At 33.6% G+C, this 19,359-nt stretch overlaps 1 protein-coding gene and 1 non-coding gene across 42 annotated transcripts in view; both read right to left on the bottom strand.

Annotated features, from left to right (window-relative positions):
• Positions 1-19,359, bottom strand: part of R3HDM1 (R3H domain containing 1) — a 159,040-nt gene that overhangs the window by 40,895 nt on the left and 98,786 nt on the right. For 22 of the 41 annotated variants that reach the window (XM_056793770.1, XM_056793784.1, XM_056793779.1 and 19 more), the window contains 10 exons: positions 16,706-16,814; positions 16,526-16,621; positions 16,286-16,323; positions 16,150-16,200; positions 15,834-16,060; positions 13,161-13,415; positions 11,468-11,619; positions 7,982-8,083; positions 5,805-6,074; positions 3,749-3,872 (listed from right to left, as the gene is read on the bottom strand). In XM_056793770.1, the coding sequence (XP_056649748.1) occupies positions 3,749-3,872; positions 5,805-6,074; positions 7,982-8,083; positions 11,468-11,619; positions 13,161-13,415; positions 15,834-16,060; positions 16,150-16,200; positions 16,286-16,323; positions 16,526-16,621; positions 16,706-16,814 (1,424 nt within the window). The remainder of the gene's footprint in view (positions 1-3,748; positions 3,873-5,804; positions 6,075-7,981; positions 8,084-11,467; positions 11,620-13,160; positions 13,416-15,833; positions 16,061-16,149; positions 16,201-16,285; positions 16,324-16,525; positions 16,622-16,705; positions 16,815-19,359) is intronic. The other 19 variants (XM_056793801.1, XM_056793792.1, XM_056793795.1 and 16 more) reach the window with 3 other exon arrangements.
• On the bottom strand, positions 464-519 carry MIR128B (microRNA mir-128b). Its single transcript, NR_127516.1, has one exon. It is a non-coding gene; the product is annotated as a microRNA mir-128b (primary transcript).

Here is a 19,359-nt window from a genome sequence, read left to right as displayed (position 1 = left end):
TTGTAGCCAGTCTTAAAACAAAATGTTACAATTGCATTTTGGAGGAACCAAATTACAGCAAAACATTAAAAGTGTGTGAGGCTGACCGGGTGAGCTATACTGGAGGGCAATTTGCCTGAACAGAATCTATAGTTAGAAAGAAAGGGGAAGAGCTAATATTTCCTAATGAGTCTGACATAAGACATAAACCTTTTTAGGTCAGCTTCAAACCAAACGGAATCAGTCTTGAATTGCCTTCTAAACCTTCCTTGGAAGAGAAATCAAAGCGACAGCTTTTAGGGATTTTTTTTTAAGAAAATTAAATCAGCGGTAATTGAAATTCAAACCATTATTTTTGGGCTATGTTAAAGAGTTTGATTAAAAGACAGCACATGTGAGGAAAATAGCAGAACATGTTAATATTTTAATACAGCATATAAAAAGCAATGAAACCTGAATAAAAAGAAGCCAGGAAGCAGCTGAAAAAGAGACCGGTTCACTGTGAGAAATGTAAACCTCTCAGACAGTGCTACGGCCCCGAATCCAACAGCTCACAAAATAAGGCCAATTATTCGATAATATTAAAGAAACATGGTTAAATGACAAATTCTTTAAAAAGGGTAAAACCGTCTATTTAAAAAGACATCCAAGGGATTACGCACCTAAACACTGATACTATAATTATTCCATGGGGAGAGTTCTTTTTATTATTTACAGGTTTATATTCTGTGTATCAAATGAGTTAATTTAGTTATTCCAAAGGGAAGATTTCACCTTATAAATTAGCAGGTAACCGTATTTATGGAAATAGCTGTATATAAAATAACTATGTTTATTACAATGATATGTTAATCTGTACTGATTTATGCCCAAATATGTTACATCTCACCTACTGAATCAAGAAATATGTTACTTGCTAGTCCCAATAGAGAGATTATTGAGAAAGGCCTAGAGAAACACAATACTTTGGTGTCTATTTCCAGATCTCATCTTACTTTGAGTGGCTTTATTGTGAAATCTTATAACAGAAAAAAGGACAGCACATTCATTGCCAATATTAAGCTGATGTTAATCACTTTTCTATTTCCATAATAGGCCTGGGAAGTCTGCCCACACCGAAATCACTATTTATAGCTTAGCTGAAACATATATGGACAAGTCTGTTGTATACTGAGGGGCTTCTCCTGCATTTCAGGGGTAAGGAACACCAAAATGAAAAAGTTATCATTGTGTATTACAATTGATCATATGCAAAATAGCCATAGAGAAGATTTTATTTTTCAGGACTAAAATTCTTGATCATATGCTTTAAAATGTCTCTTTGCCATCTATATCTGTGTAATCAAAACAAATTCCATATCTGTTAATGTTCTCAATATTTTGTCTATAACTTAAGACACTTTGAACCTTTTTTATGTGACCAATTTCCTTCATAACAACTTGCTTGCCTTCTAGGGATGGAAACAGGCTGTTACATGTCATTTATATGTGTTGATAACTGGATGACTGACAATTAGGGGAAAAAAAAGGCAGTGAGGATTGTACCAAACTACTTACCATCTTAATCAGACTGATGGTGCAGTGTTGGAAAAATCATGTTTTAATAAGTTAAAAATAAACATGGAATATCAATCTTACATGTAAAAATGGAAATTTGTTAAATATGATAATTCTCACAAACTATAAAATTTGCAACAGAAAATTTCTTGTTCCTTCTCCAGAACACCGACTTTTCTAAAAAGGCTCACATACTCTCCCTCCCACTCACACACCCACTCTCTCTTTCTTTTAAGCTGTGCTTGAAAAATGATGGCTGATTAATCCAACTCATTCAACTAATTCAACTCCTCCAATCAAAATAGATGTAAAGCCTATATGTCATACAGAAGGATAAAAAATTAATAGTGGTTAAAGGGAAACTGCCCATTAAGATTTGTGAGGTGGGAACAAGCTTCTTTTTTGATTAACAAGAATAAAATATCAGAATGTAAACTTAAGGATTTTTTAAGATGGTTTATCTTACCTAGTCAAAATTAAAAAAAAAAACAAAACCAAACCAAACAACTTTATCTTCAAATAAAGTAGCTCTTCTTTAAAATAAAGACTGATAGGAATCTAATTATGGGAAACTTCTTCAATATAGATACATATACAAGTCAAGTGAATTGCCCACAATCATGAAGTTAATATGTATTAAGAAACAGGACTTAAGTTTTCCTGACTCCAAGGCTGGATATTCAGCCACTTGGAGAGAAGAGTACTTTTATCTGACTATATAGTCACTTCTTGGGCTTAAAAAAAAAGTAATTAAAAATTAAACTATCTACAGATTATTTGGCACTACCACCCTTCCACCTTTGGATAAACTTTTTACAGCAATACAAAAGCACCAGAAAAGCATACACAAAGTAAAAAACATTAAATTTCAAGATTAATATATTAGAATCTCAGGGATTCTCAAGCAAGGGTGAAAGGCAAATGACTATTGGGCCATCTGAACGGAGTGATTAAACAATTGTACCTAGATCACCTAGTTATTACAGAACAGGTGAAGGGAAAGGCAAGTCTAGGGGTGAGCAAAACTAATCAATAAAACACTATTGGAAATTTCCATTTATCCAACTAGCACCATGTAGAGAGGATCTACAGAGCATTTTCTGATTTTTTAATTAGTAAAGTAACTTAAAAAAAAAATTAGACCCTTACCTTCTGTCTTAAATTGATACCAAGAATAGGTTCCAAGGAAGAAGAGCAATAAGAGCACACAAAGGCAGTAAGTGTCAGAGATTTGAACCCAGGAAGTTCCTCTCTCCAGGCCTGGCTTTCTATCCATGGAGCCACTTTGCTATCCCTTACAGTAACTTAGTCCCACATTAAACTCAAGAGCAATCAGCTCAACTTTTGTTTCTTGTTTGACTAGGGTGAAACACCATGATATCAAATGGTGGTTAAGTTCACCCCCGTCAGGTCCCACAGGAATTTAGAATGTTATTTTCTCTAGCATTCTGAAGCAAAGTAGGGTGTTCTACTAGCCCTTAAGAAGCTGACTGAAATTTCTGATTGAAACAATAGAAGAATAACTCTGTGAGAGGTTGTTATTGCTATACATCTTACTGAAAGAGAAACAGGGTAGAGTGGGAGATTATATATCACAAATACAAAAACCCCTAACTTTATTTGCAAGTGCAATTGTTTCCATCCACTACCTGAGGAAAGGAGAAGACGAGTTTTCATTTATATTTTGTACATTTGATAGAAAAATGTACACGAATAGTCTCATATGAAAAGATTACTAAGTTATAAGATAAAATGCAAAAAAGGTACCATGAAGCCATGTTAAAAAAAAAAAAAGGATATGATTTTTTAACCAGGATACATACCCTGCAATGTGAGCTGTCACTGTTTCTATCTCAATTGTTATAAAAATTCTGAGGCCATTTTCCTAGCTTACAAAGAGGAACTTCACTGTGCTGGCAGTCGGTACAATGCCATGCTGCTTCCTACATTAATATCCTGCTTCCTGGAACCCTTTCCACATCACCTTTAAGATTCTGGATAATGTTTGTGACTCGTATCAAACACCACCAATGGCTTCATTGGGAGGATGCTGCATTCTTCACCATTGTCAATTGGGCTAGTTTAAACAGTGAAATGTACTTTATTTCTAGGTTACTATTTGAATTAAGATTTTTGTTTTGGTGGTTGAAATAAACAAAGATGAGAAAAGCCGCAATAATAGCTGAAGATTTATAAAAATAATATCACTGACCTGTCTGCTGAGCAGGCTGTGGCAGTGCCTGGTTTGGCTGTGTATTATAATGGACGGAAGCAACTGGGCGATACTGATGTTGACTGGAGGGATACTGCCCTGGAGCACAATAACACGCTGGCATCTATGAGAAGAAACATTTAGAAAAGTTACATTTTTATATCAAAACCATTTCCCTTTTTTACTGAATATCTTGAAGGCTGGCTCCCATCTCTAGGCCTGGCTCTCAATCCACTGAGCTACCCAGCTGACCCCACCCCCCTTATCATTTATTTACTTTTCCATCTATCTATCTGTCTGTCTATCTATCTATCTATCTATCTATCTGTCTGTCTGTCTGTCTGTCTGTCTGTCTGTCTGTCTGTCTGTCTGTCTGTCTGTCTGTCTGTCTGTCTATTGTTTATTTATAATAAGCCCTTACCTTCCATCTTGGAGTCAATACTGTATATTGGCTCCAAGGCAGAAGAGTGGTAAGGGCTAGGCAATGGGGGTCAAGTGACTTGCCCAGGGTCACACAGCTAGGAAGTGTCTGAGGCCAGATTTGAACCTAGGACCTCCCATCTCTAGGTCTGACTCTCAATCCACTGAGCTACCCAGCTGTCCAGTATGATGGACAATATGGAAAGAAAAAGAATTTCTTCTATTTAAATAAGTAGCAGAGAAATAATTCTCCAAACTTAAAAAGTTCTTTCCTTCCCCTCCCCCCCAACCCCCTCACATATCTGATGTGCAGTTCCAGTGGGTTTAACATGTATCAGTGATCAAGACCTATTTCCATATTATTATTTGCACTCCACTCTACTTATTCTTTAGAATTTTAGCCATCAGGAACGTAGACACCCCTATTTAAGGATTAAGTGTGGAGGAGAAAGGTCTATGACTTACATGTGCTAACAAGTGACAAATCAGAAATAACTAACTGTCCCCCCAGGAAGTCCAGAGTCAAATGTAAGCCACCATTGGTACACCTTAAGGTGGAAGGAAGGCACAGGAAGTAATGCAAAGAACTGCCTTTAAATTTGGTGGTCACTTCCTGTGTGTGGGATTTCTCCTTGGAACTTGACTGTGGAGGAGCTCTGGCTTGAGAGCTCAGACTGCTTTTCTTTGGATTGTCACATGGTGAGTGAAAAGGGTGACTCCCTGTCCTTGGCTTTTCTGGAAACATTAAGCTCTGGAGAGTCATATCTTGGGATTCCTTTCCTTGGCTTTCTGGAGACACTGGCTTCTAGAGAGACCCCTCAACCTGGAGGAGGCCTTGGTGGCTGGAAGCCTTATTAAATTTAATCCTCTGGGATGCCCCCTTTTCTGGGGTCTCTGAATTCCTGCCTGGCTCAGACCAGGCCAAAGCAGATCTCTCTCTTTCATTTTTTAAATATCTTCTCTCTATTTGTAAATAAACTACCATTCTGACTTGAGTAATTTATTGGGACTTAGTAATTAAATCTCTGGTGACCAACTTTCAAATATTCAGTCAAACTATAAATTTTACCCCTACCATTTTCCACCAATTACATGTGAAAACATATTTAGATAATGAAGAGGGCAGCCCCAGGTTTTGCTTCTAGGACTTATATTCGTCCCCCCCCCCCCCCACACACACATTTAATACTTAAATTTAGTTATTTTTAAAAATTTTATTTATTTAGTCAATTTAGAACATTTTCCTCTGGTTAAAAGAATCATGTTTCTTCCCTCCCGTCTCCCCAACCACTCTCGTAGCTAACATGCAATTCTACTGGGTTTTACATGAGGGACTTATATTCTAGATGAGACTAGATTGATCTCTGTATGACAAGTTGTGAGGTAATAAATGAATGAATGAGCATTTATTAAGTGATTATGACAAGCACTATGGATACAAACAGAAAAAAATAGATTATCTTTCTCTCTAGAATGACTTATTTAGTAGAATCCTAGGAAATAACAATTACTCTAAAACAGTAAAAAGTCCATTTTAGAGAGTTTCTCTGTAACCTAAAACATACTTGGCTATAGTGAAGTAAACTATTATTTATTTTTTGCAAGATGGTCAGTTAGATGAAAAACAAGTATGTACCTGAGGTGTGGGTTGCTGCACATATGCCTGTTGTTGGAGCATCTGCTGGTTTACAGGATGACCAGATGCAGAATAGCCAGTAGTAGGGATTGCTTGGCTAGGTGGGAGGGGTGGGGCTGGAGGAGGGGCTGGTGCCATAATATATCCAGACTGCTGGGATGGCTGAAGGACAACAGTAGACTGGAACATAGTGGCATGAGGGTCAGAAGCATCAGCAGATGGCTGGCGGACAAGACTCATATGGCTAAACTGGGATCCAAGGTTGTCCTGCTAGAGAGTAAAAGATGAGAATCCATTAAAATAATCCTATTCCTACAGATATCAAGAAATTCTAAATACATTTTTTTGGGGAATTGGATTACATGAACATTTTGTAACAAACAAAGCATGCTCCCATCCAATGATTATGTAAAAGTGTAACATTGGAAAAATAAAAGGAAAAATCTGAGGTAGAATTAAAATAATTGAATAGTTGTGCATATTTTTAAAAAGTGTTTAGAACGAAATGGAAATAAAAACAAATGCAGAAAACAAGACTTTAATATTTGAAATTAAAGAAAACTATACACCTAAAAGAAGCCCTAACAGTAAAACAAATGATTATGATACTGATTTGCAATTTAAATTACAATGACATGTGGACAAGGATTCCAAAGGCCCAGGGAGGGAATATAACCCTTGACTGGGCATGAATTATCTTTTAACTCAGAATCAATGGGCATAATTTTCTCTTTAATCCCTTACTGATATACCTTGCATGCCAAAATAAAAAGAAAGCTTGATGAAGTTTTAGCTAGAATTTTCTTTCAATATTATCAATATTGATATCAATATCAATGTTCTTTCAATAGTTCAATAATTTATAATACTATAGTATTGATGTATATAACACTATAGTAAATTTAAAACTATGGACAAAGTCCTTACCATTAATAACTTTCAAAATAAACAAAAAGTTTGATATTTCTACCTTTTGTGGCAATAGAGGCAATATCATCTAACAAGTGTTTTACTGAGTGACTGTTTTAAAGATCAGAACTTGTTGCCTTGGAAAATATAGAACTGAAATACACAAATGGGGTCCCATTCTTCCAATGCAGAATGTTGCAATAAATATATTTCTAGTACAAAAGACAACTTTGAAAATAAGTTGACACTAAAAAGATGGCTTAAAAATCATTAAGCTGAAATAATCAAAAGGTAAAAATCATGAACTATATTTGGGATGAATGTAGGATTGGCAAGGGAAAGTCTATATTTAACAATTGAATAAGTTTGATTGTGGGAAATGAATTATACCAGTGCACTGTTGGTGAAGCTGTGAATTGGTCCAGCCATTTCTGGAAAGCAATTTGGAACTATGTTAATGTCAATGCTTAAACATTTTTGGAATGCTTCCTATGATTATTACCAACTTTCCAAGTTTTTAGCATATTCTGTGTAAAAGCCTCAAATCTCTTGAGAGTGGATCTGATTAAAAAAAAAAACTTAAAAGACAAGTGTAATGAAATAAGTTGGATAATTCCTGCTGGGGTGAAAAAAAGTGTAAATATTATATTTGTTATATAGTTTGTTATATAGACTGACTCAAGAGTTTTAAAAACACTTTGAACAAGGATAACATTTTATAGAATAACTAGATAGGCTAATATATGTTGACTCAAAAAATAAATTGGTCCCTAAAACAATCAGTCATATTTTGTACTTGTACCTATGGCTTAACTTGGGCTAATACTCAGAACAATGTCCTACAGAAACAATACCTGTAGTTACTCTAGTTCCAATAATTCTACAAAAGAGGGTGATAGTAATAATAAAATTCAAAACCAGAAAAAAACTCTGTAATCTCAATTGCAACACAAGATTATTACTGCCCTGACTGGGAGCAAAATCTAACAACTGCGAGAAGTAATTGAAAAGTATTACTTTATGAGGCTGAAAAAAGACTGGATTGAAAGTAATCAGTGACAATGTGATTAATGCTGTATTTTAAATATTTAAATTTTGGTCTATAAAGGATATGGATATTTCTAAAGTTCACATGTATTCTTTAATCTAAAAAGGATGAAGGCGCCTTGCTTTTATGCTAATAACAGAAACAAAACAAAACATACATTGGAGTTAATCACACATTCACCCACAAAAAGAATGTAGGAGGTGAGTAGAAGATATAATACCACAGTATATTGCTGGGTAGGTGAGACTGGCAGGAGCGGGGATGGGTAAGGGACTGTAGAGTACTGAACAGGCTGTGAAGAAGACTGCAGAGGCCGAGTAGGCTAAAGAAGTAATAGGTTTACAAAAAGTGTTAATGTCAGAGCGAAATAAGTGCATAAAATGGAAAGTTACAGTCTCATACACTAAAAGAATCACAAATTTTCAAATCACTACAAACATAATACAGAAGGAAAATACAATACTAAATTAAGAAATGCTACCTATATATAACTTAAGGAAATAATATATGGCTTCCCTAAAGTCTTCATATCTATTATAAAACTAGAATATTTCATCAAAACTAAAGCATTTCGAAGACAGTCCATTTTTATTTAATAATCAAGTGTTTAATTGAAATAGATAATTTAGTTAATGTCTATTTTCTTAAATATCATATTCGTTTTCAGGCACTAAGAGAAAAGTTATTTATTCTTAATCCTTGACCTGTAGAAAGGAGTTTCTAATACATAATTTAAAATTGTGACTACAAAATTGGTGTAGTGACATGCATTAAGAAAAAAAAAAAGATGACTGTGATTTTTAAAAAATTACCTCTATTTCCAAAACATATGAGCATGTAAAAAGATTACTGGCTTGCACATTGCTTCACCTTATGTTTAACCAGTATATCTTAAAAACTTGAAAGCATATATATGTTACTAAACGTTCTACCCATTTTACAGATCAAAAAACCAGGCCGAGGCAAATGAAATAGCTTGGCAAAGGCTGAGTTCAAAGAGCTCTGTTTTTTTTTCCAAAAGAATACCACAGTTTAAAAAACCCTACTTTTAGCTGAAAAGTGTGTTCATGGAATCTCTCTCTTCTGGAAGACACACCTTGCAAAGACAGTGCTTAAAAGAAATCCACAATAAACAATGAACTAAACTTAAGTGGGTAAGATAACTGCCCGAAGGAGGAAAAGTTATCAAAGGATGAGCATAGCTATAAAACAAGAAATAAATGAGTGAAATGCATTTTTACCACAGAGGCAATACACTAAGAATATGTAAACAAACACAAACACAACCTTTCCCACCACACCAAATCAAGAAACTATTGAGTAGGTTCTCAGAATCAATTTCTAAAGAAAAGGAAAGGCAGACTCTAGAGGCTGGCTATGATGCTACAATCAAAACATGAATACTTCAGTATATGAAAAAAAGTACTTGGTTTTCTGAAATGGACAAAAAAGGGTGACAACATGATTAATTTGGAATCAACTTCCTGACTTCTAAAAGTACAGGAAAGTACAGAGGATCTTAACTCATATCCATTTAGGTATAACTTTTTCTACTAACATCTTGACCAGTTACTATACTACCACCAGATAGAAAAGGTCTAGATTTTTTGGTGATGAAAAAATAAAAAGATATAAAAATGAGGTCTATAGTAATAGAAAAAGTGTTGGCTAAATGTGTTTGGCTAATGAAAGAATATTCTGTATCACTTAGAGAAATAATAATAGTTGATCCTATTGTAAGCAGCTTTACACTTAAAAGCAGTCTCTTTAACTTGGGGCAATATATTTTAAAGAAATGTTACAGGGTGGCTCACCCAAAGAGATTAGAATTTCTAGAATTGCTAGATATCAGAAATAGTGTTGAACCATATTATAGTGTGCAATAAAATATCCAAATGAAGAGCAAATAATACTACAGAGTGTGTTTGAACACTAAGTAGATAGAAAAACCTCAACATTGGCCTAAGATTGGAAAATGAGATAAATATCTGTAATATTTCAGATATCAAGGAGAACAGGATAGGACTTCCATCCTCATCAGCTCCATGACTGTCTAACTGCATATGCTGTTAAACACATGAATCTGCAGTAGGAAAACCTGTCATAGATTTCATGGTATAATGTATCTTCCTTTAGGCCAGTGATGCTGAATCTTTTGGAGCTCAAACTGAAACCCTCTTGACACATGTAAGCCCTCCCAAACCCACGCAAACAGGGGAGGTAGATAGCACTACCATTGGACTGCTGGGCAAAGGGCCAGACCATTATGAGATATGATTTCAGGTTCATGGAAAAGGGGGAGGGGAGCAAATTCCTCTGGCAAGTGTGCCATAGGTTCACCAACACAGCTCTAGGCTATGACTCTTTAAGGTATCTGGTTCTTTGATGAATTGCTAAACTTCAAGTATAGGACTATATTTGGTATCTATAACAATAAGTGGTTATGGCCTAAGGATACACATTAAATGTGAACAACAACAATTCAATCCCCAGACTGTCTTAAAAGCTTTTTGCAAGCTCTTACCTCTTTAGTAAATGCCAAGAAATGTACAAATACAAAAACACTGAAATCTATACCTTAATCATCCTCATGAAATGCTAAGGTTGTTTTAAGGGTATGCTAACTCATTGAAAATACTGTTTAAAATACTTTTTGGAGTTTAGGATAATCTAAAATTAGCATTTATTTGGTTTGGCACACTGAAATAAGTTGATATTTGCATGATATCAAACTCACAAGCAAACTTCTCTCACATAGGGAGAAGCATAGGGTTACTGCTGGCCAAAATAAAGCTAACAAGGCTTATATGGTATGTGATTCTGTTTGAAACTATTATTATTTAAGTTATATTAATCTACACAGCATAGACTGAGGAATATTTAGTAATGAATATATAGCCAAAATAATTACATATTTTAGCACTAATAGTTATAAAACAAGAATGAATATGTCATTTGCAGAAAAGTTGGTATAATTCTATGAAAATCTGTCTGACAAATGATATGGTAGTTTGGTGATATAGCAAAAGAACTATAGATTCACGCCCATGAATCTAGTTCTACAAAAGGTGTTTTTATGAAATGAAATTTTCATTTGTGGTCCATTAGCATTGAAGGATCTGGGGATGGCAAATTAGTCAGAGAGCCTTCAAATTATCAGAATTTGAGTCTTGGAAATGACGTGTGTGTGGTGGGAAACAAGGATTTCTCAAAAGAAGGTGACCAACTCTCCATATTCTAGCTGCTTAATATATTGAATTATAATAACAAATTGCTCACAAGTATTCTAAATTAGCTATATCTTTATCTTTTCCTATCCCTTGCTAGCATTATGAAAAAACAGTTTTTGGGGGTGACTGATGAAACAAACACATATTATTACTTTATAGTAGTTCACAAGTATTTAGCCAAAGAACTTTGAAAAATTTTACGTGGGTTCCCTTGAGAGTAATGGGACATCTTATACAAGTAATTCTGTAATGTCAGGAACTTCTATAGAGAAGAAAATGGTTCAACAGTTAATGTATGGGAGAAAGTCTTTTCAATATATTAAGCAGTGAAATAGAAATAGGGGGTCTTCTAGAAAAGAGACAGAAGGTTAAGATTCTAGGAAACACTCACTCTCACCAGATTAAAATCAGTGAATCTACCTCAAACTACATGAAGGAAGGTAAACATGACAACATGTAATCTAGGATATGTGCACCTGTGATAAAATGTGATTGGCTGCTTGTTGCTGTGATGGTTGGGGAGGAGGAGGTTGCTGTGGAGGTCCAGGCACTTGGGTTCTAATGGGCTGTTGATTCATGGGAGGATTATACACAACTGGACTGCCATCAGGATTTATAAAGGGCTGACCTATAAAAGGAGAAAAATATATTGGAAAAAGAAGACTTAAAAAATCTCTACCAAGTATATTTTCTACTACCATATTGCCATATTAGAAAAATTCATTTTAAAAGCTATATGCTAGGTACAGAAGGATATTATTACATTTATAATTCATTCTATAGGCATAGAGTAGAAAACTATTTGGTACAGTTGTTTGCATATTGCATTTCAATTACGTTTAATTTTAATTATGTCTATTAAAAAACAAGTATCTATGACTTATTTTAAAAGATTTTAAAAAACATAAAATTTATGAGTTTAACTGGGGTTTAGTTATTCAGTATTTAATTAAGAGTAGGACTCACAACATAATTGTACAAAACAGATGAAAAGAAACAGTAAAGGAGAAAGCATTCTACTAAGAATATTTAGCATCCTTCTTAAATAAAGAGAAGCTTTCTTGAAACCCTTCTAGGTAAATTCTTGTGGGCTTTCCTTACTGGTCCCAGATATGGAAAAAGGCACAGTGTAAACACTCTACATCAGCAAAAGCAATTATGGGGAAAAATGTTCAGTTAAGTGTTTGACACCTAATGAATCAGATATTTTACATAAGGATATTGAACCACCTTCTTAATGTATGCAGCCACTAATTAGATTAGGAAAAATAGAGAATTTAGATAATTATGATAAATAACTGATGATATTAGCCATTCTCATGGCATAAATAAGACAGTCACTTTCAGAGAAGGCTTTGTTTTACATGGGAATAATGTGTTATTTTTAGCTGATGAAATTTATTTAGAATTCAAGTACTATAAAACAAACTCTTCTATTGACCTAGAAAGAGACTGAACCATTATTTATTGAAAGGAAATATAGTAGCCACAATAAAGACAATAGAAATATTATGTGAATAATTTATATCCAATTGATCCATTTGGGTATATTCTACTTATTTATAGGTTATTAACTCTATGAAGGTTATCTTTTTTGCACACTTGTTCTATATCTAAAAGTGTCTAAAATAATCTTGTCTGCATAATATTCACTAAACGAAATAAATTGTTAATTAAACCAACACATTAATTACATGTGAGCATATGGTTCTAAGATATGGGATACAGATTAGGGAACTATATGTAGGGCTTGGCAAAATGCCTTAATTACGTGATATTCTTGAAAGGAGCTTATGCACCAAAGAAGTATAGCTATTAAGAGAAATATATTATAACCACTTAAAGATTTCATGTTAATTTATGAAGATTGGCAATTAATTATACATATTTTGGAATATACTTGGAGACTGTTTATTCCTAGGGCACATCTTACTTCTGATCTAAATCATCATTCAGGCTAAAACAGAAATGTCATGAAGTTCTCATTAGAAGAAAAAAAATTAACACCTACATTTTTGACCTCCTCCAAATAAAAATCTTAAGATGTAATAATTCATGAAAAATGTAAGAATTATAAAGACAAAGAGAAAAAAATTAATAAACATGCTTTGATTTGTAAATAACTCCCAAGTACATGAATAAAAGAAACATCCATATCTGGATACCAACCTGTTTGTGGGTTGATCAGAATACTGCCAGGTGGTATGCCTGCTGCTTCCAAGGGAAGCAAAAAGAAGCTAGTGCTAGGAGGTGCAACTTGCCCACTTAAGCCACCATCAAAGGGAAGAGAATTACTAGTGCTGACAGTTGGGTAGACGACAGGGGGACCATGAGAAGGCTGGCTGAGAGCTGTAACTGGAAGAGACTGTTGGATGTGAGAAAGAGAGCCCGTGGATGACCCTATACTATTAGAAGACTCAGAACCTAGGAAAGGAGTAATAAGAAATGGATTTTTTATTTAGATACAGAAAATAGCAAACTCATTTAAAAATGCAGACTTAAAAAAAACCTATAATAGAACTTGATACAGTAAAAACATGCAGTTAACATGTAAAAACACAAGAACTGGATTATTTGTTAAATTATAATCTTTTCTTGAGCAAGTTTATTACAGTAAGTAGACTAGAGAAACTATTTACAATAATAAACTTACACAAATGGAGCATGCAATTCAAGCAGTTTTCTAATAAAACCAGACATCAAGCAACCAAATACATCAAGCATATTTCTAAAACATAAATTGATATAGGTTACCTTTTTGGATAAACACCAAAAGAATGTATAGATTATAACTCCTTTTATAATAAAAAGCATAACATATTCAAGGGCATAAGAACTTGTACCCTAAATTTATGTAATCCAGAATAAAGACTGTTAAATGGCATTACATATCATTGGAAATAATTTTAAGTTATCCTCTAAGAACTGCTTTTGAAATTCACATTATCTCTAATAAAGTGAACTCTTCCATTTTCCATGCAAATAGTGGACAAAGATGGCATATAAAATGAAATTCACAGAAATAAAGTGTTAAACTAGATGGGAAAATTGGAATGACTGGATGATAAGCCTCTAAAAAAATTGAAAGATTATGATACCGTATATATAGAATAAAGATTTTTTCTAGAAATTGGCATAATGATCATATAAACTAAATTCTGAAGGGTAGGAAAACTAGGAGAACTTAAACGATGAACCCAACATCTAACATTTTGTAGGGGATAAAACTGAGGATCACACAGGTTAATTCTAAGGTCATGCAGGCAGAGATAGTGGCAGAGTTAGGATGTGAATACAGGAATCTCTCTACAATCTAGTGCTTTTTCAGGATTTCATTCCAAATCTGGAACTCTTTTTCCTATACCATTAAGGAATCATAGTTGTTTAAACCAGTACAACCAAATAGTAATTACTGATAGTGCATACATTCCCAAAGGTTAAAAAAATAAATTTTCCCTTTAATGAAAAAAAAATTAAACTTTTTTTTTTTTGCTGAATCAAGAATAAAGAAACTAGATCGACAACATATATAGCAGTTTTCAGGTTCATATGCAAATATCTGCCAGTTCAAATTCTAATGAAATTTTTGGCTATGTATTTTATAATTATGGTTTTTGTATGTATCTGTGTATATAGTATGTATATACTTGTATTATATTATGTAGTATATAATTAGATGTTTTTTATGTACAGAAAACTTTAATCTTAAATAATATGTATTCATATTCTCTCTAATCAATGCATTTTTCTTTGTTTTCTAAGAGAACTGGCAAAGATAAGTTAGAGGAAAAGTGTTGTTCATTAAAACAAGCAATTTATAGTAATGACAAAGTCAGGGATTAGAAAAATTCCGACATCTTCAAATATAGGATTCCACCTTAGATCCTTATCCCCAACATAAATATTCAGTTCAGGCTAAACTTATAATCTGAAATGACATGTTTGCTAACTTGTATGAAAAATTTTAATAAAATAATAAAAGGCACACGAAGGACTTAACAGATGTGGGACCCAAACAAGTTGGCAGACAAAAACACTGAGGAAAAATGCTTATCAGCCAATATATTGTTTGAAAAAAAAAATCAAGGGTGGGGAAATACTGTTATAATGCCTTGGCTATTTGAATCTCACAGATTCCAGATTGATATTAAATCCCTACTAGCTACTGGCCTGAAGAAATTTTAAAAAAAGTTTTCCAACACTCCTTACTTATTTCAACTTAGACAAAGAATGAAACCCTTAATAAGAATTCAAAACAATAATCTTTTAAGATTCACTGGAAAATTATATATATATGTATTACATATATATATATATATATAAAAGAATTCTATCAGTATTTGTTGTTCAGTTGTTAACTTTGTGCATGACACTTTATGATTGAATTTTTTTTTTAAATCAAAGGTACAGGAGGGGTTTGCAGTTTCCTTCTCTAGCCCATTTTTCAGATGAAGAAATAGAAACAAACAGGGTTAAATGAACTGCTTAGTCACAAACCTAATAAGTGTCTGAGGTTGGATATGAATTCAAGTCTTCCTGACAACAAGGGCTGCCCACTATCCACTGGGCCACCTAGTTGCCCCACTATTAACATGACTTGGTTATACTCAGGCAAGGGAAATGAATTCTTATTGAAGAAGTTTAACTTTACCTCATTCTTTAAAATTAGATCATATAAAGTTCTTTATTTTGAAAATTAAAAAAAATCTGACTGTGTTATGTGAAATAAAGTATTTCTTGCAAGGATAATGTATATGCTACAACTTTAAACAATTAAGCCAAGACATTAAATTACCAACAAAGTTACTAATCTGCTACATAACTCTTTAGAGATATTTGTACCTGTTTTTGAAAGCCTGCCTATGCTTTTGCTGCTTCCAGAGCTATCCCCTCTTGTTAAAACTGAAATTCCACTGAAGCTGCTCGCTTTGGTTACAGCTGGCTTCAGATTACGGAGGGAGCTATCGGAGTCTGTGCTGCTCCAGGGACGGGGCTCAGAGCACCTCAGCTCGTTCTCAGTGCTACTCTGATGGCTGGTTGTTGATCTTCCAGATGCTTCCTTATTGACTCTGGAATTTAGAAAATGAACACATATGGCTTTTAAAAATGTAGGGAAAGGATGGCAAAACACATGCATAGGATAACAAATTTCAAATACCTAAATATTTGGCGTCGTTGTTGTGTACTATTTGCTTCTTCCTCTTGGATTCTGTAGGAATTTTCAGAAGACATTAACTGATTACTGTCAGCAGAATTCAGTTGATGACAAATACGAAGGAAAGAAATCTACTTACCTTTTATCAATAAGATAGCTCTCTGGGGAACACAGAGACTAAAAAGAAAGAATATAAAATGCAGAGTTATAGCAAAATACATATTGTATTCATAAGAAAAAAACTCATGAGGAAACATTCAATTTTTGAAGCTTTTGCTCAATAGTGGTGACAAGGGTATGAAAGGGTTCCTTCTTCAAATGAACAATTAGTACACTTTGCAACATTATGAATTAGCAAGATTATGCTTATTTTACATACATCTTGGGCAAATATTCGATCTCTAGCTCTTTGATATTCTTCTTCTCGCTCTTCTATAGATTTGCTTCTTCTATCATCTTTTAATCGTATTCGCATCTAAATGAAAATAACAGTTGTGAATATTAATACTGTGAAAACGAATGAATAGAATAGTCAGAAAAATGTTCTAATTTTACTCACCTGATTATCATCTTTGTCTAGACTAGAGTTATCTCTTTTAAGGATATAACGCTTCTGAAAGTCTTCACTTTTATCATCCTTGATATGATCATTAAATTTCTGATCTGGTCTAAAAAAGAAAAGAACAAAAAAATGACAATGTAGGATAGCACTTAAGTAAAAAACAATTACCTATTAGTTACTATAGAAAGAACAGTGACAACAGAGAAGAAAATATCAACTTGAACTTAATGTGTCTTTGTATCTTCATGTGGTTTTTTAAACTAGATATACTTAAATTTTATTAACAGAGTATTCTACTTACAAAGAATTGCTACGTACTCTCTGTGTTTCTATAATTTATACTCTATGAAATTTTGAATTTCAGTAGAAAACCGCTGAAAATGTTTAAAATTGGTTTGACAGTGGGTACATGTTCCATTGACGATCCCTAATGCTTGAACTACTTAGCTTTGTAATAATCAATTCTTTTTGTCTACTACTTGAGATAATCTTATATTCCTCCTCTAATAGAGATGAATAGAAAAGTTCTTAGTAAACTCTGAAGTGTGAAAATTTTTATTCCAAGGCAAGTCCAACACCAATCAGACTAATAACTTGAGAAAATTTGTTAAATGAAACACAGATAAACAGAAGTTAGATGAGTTTGAAAAATTTTCCATAGATTTAGTTGAACAACCATATTGAAGAGTCAGAACTTAAAAAGATGCAGAAATATAGTAAATATGGTCCTTAATCAACTGAGGAGGGCCACAATCAGGTCATTGTTAAAGTATAAATTTTAATAGCCATAAAAATTATAGCAAATTACTACTGTTAGTTATGTGATTCTTCAATATACACCTAGGGACAGGTTTGTATTTGTATAAAGCCATAATTTGCTCTTTTTTCATGACTCAGGGATTTTATGTTTTAGTAAATATGCCCTAAAGGAAATAAAGTTGAACCAGGTGCCTCGCAACTTCTGTAAGAGCAGCTGGATTTCCACCCCAAGTACCATTAGCAGGCATTTCAGCTAACCTTAAGACTGTCTTACCTCTTTCTTTTATAGATGCCTGAATTTACTGCCCTGCAATCGCCAACTTCCCGCTCCACTGAGACACCCCAGTGTGCACTGGGTTGTTGACTTCCATAACACCACAGGTTCAACGCTGGAGTGGGGAATCTGCCTATGAGGAAAAGGCAAGTTTGTTTTTATTCATTGGAGTAGATCTCTAAGGTTTTCTGTTTTACAAACTCCTTTATATCTGATATAAAATAAGAATACAGTGTAACTTCAATGATTTGAAATTCAGGTATCTGCAATCGTATCATTGTTCCATGTTACTTGAAATGAATGATAAAAAATTTCAAATTAGTTAATTTTGTTGATCTCAAATGAAAAAACCCTAAGACTTTCTAATATGACTTTGGACATTCAAATGACTGAGGTTACACTGTATTGAAAACCTTAGAGAATCATTAGTCTAAAGGTTAGTCAAAATGCCTGCTAATGAAGATGTATCTGGGCATCCAGCAACTTTTAGTAAAGTTGGAAGGTATTTGGTTAAAATTACTGTGGTTCATCTTTAGTTTGACGGCTCTTCAAGCTTATTCCCCTAACCCCAGTCTTACTCTTTCTGGGCTTGGACATGACTGTAGTTTCTAACTGATTGAGGTACAAAAAAGTAGTTGGGGAATAGGCAGGAAAAGCAATATATTTAAAATACGTTAAGATATTCAGAAAAATATTTGTAGGTTTTAAAGTGATAAAAAAACAAAACAAAAAACACCTTTCGAAGCCATCCCTAGTTTTTCAGTTTAGTTCTAATTGCCTTGCTTATAAAAAACAATGCTAAAGGTTTTTAAAATCCAATTCATTTTATTATAGACAAAGGAATTATTGTAAAGTGAAAATCCCCATCTCACCACTAGGTAAATAGCTTGGATTGGCTATAATCAAATGGGATTAAAAAAGATGTAGTATAAACCCTGGGACTTGAAATAAAGAATGATTTGAGGATATTAGGGAAACATTTTAGAAAAACAAGTGTTTTTAATATTTCTTCTAATCTGCTGATGCTTACTACTATGAGATAGATGATCGAGTGTCAAATAAGTAGGCAGGATACTGATAAGGGGCTCAGATTTGTTGCGCCAACTAGAAAGTTATCTTTCATGTCAGTTTTCTTATATGAGCAGTCTAGACACAGTCCAAGAAGAATTAGGAGAATATCTCTTTTTCAAGATTTTCCCCTTGTTTAAGGGTCTACCTTATTCTTAAAATGCAAATGCTAGTCAGAAAAAAAAGGTAAAGTTGAATTTTTAATTAAACAAATGAGTAATAACATTATAGAAAGGATGAATAGCAATAAATTTAAATTGTGAGGGAAAGAGCTTGAGCTAGTATTGGGGTTGAGGAATCACGAGGAAACAAGAGGAAGGATGAGCAAGGGTAAAATAAGAGCAGAGTGTGAAAAAGATTTTTTCCCACTTCATACTTGCCCAAGTATATATGTATGTATCTTACACATGCTGATATATTCCAGTAACTGATTTTGGATACTGGACTATAAAAAAATGACTCCCATCTTTGTGCATTTTTGAACTACATACAAATCTCTACAGAGCAACCTCAAAGATAGAAATTTATCATAGAAATTTTTCATTCATCT

This window comes from Monodelphis domestica, chromosome 4 (genome assembly GCF_027887165.1).
Source record: "Monodelphis domestica isolate mMonDom1 chromosome 4, mMonDom1.pri, whole genome shotgun sequence".
Classification (NCBI taxonomy): Eukaryota; Metazoa; Chordata; class Mammalia; order Didelphimorphia; family Didelphidae; genus Monodelphis; species Monodelphis domestica.
Note: the sequence above shows the minus strand (reverse complement) of the source record. Positions and strands in the feature narration are given on the sequence as shown.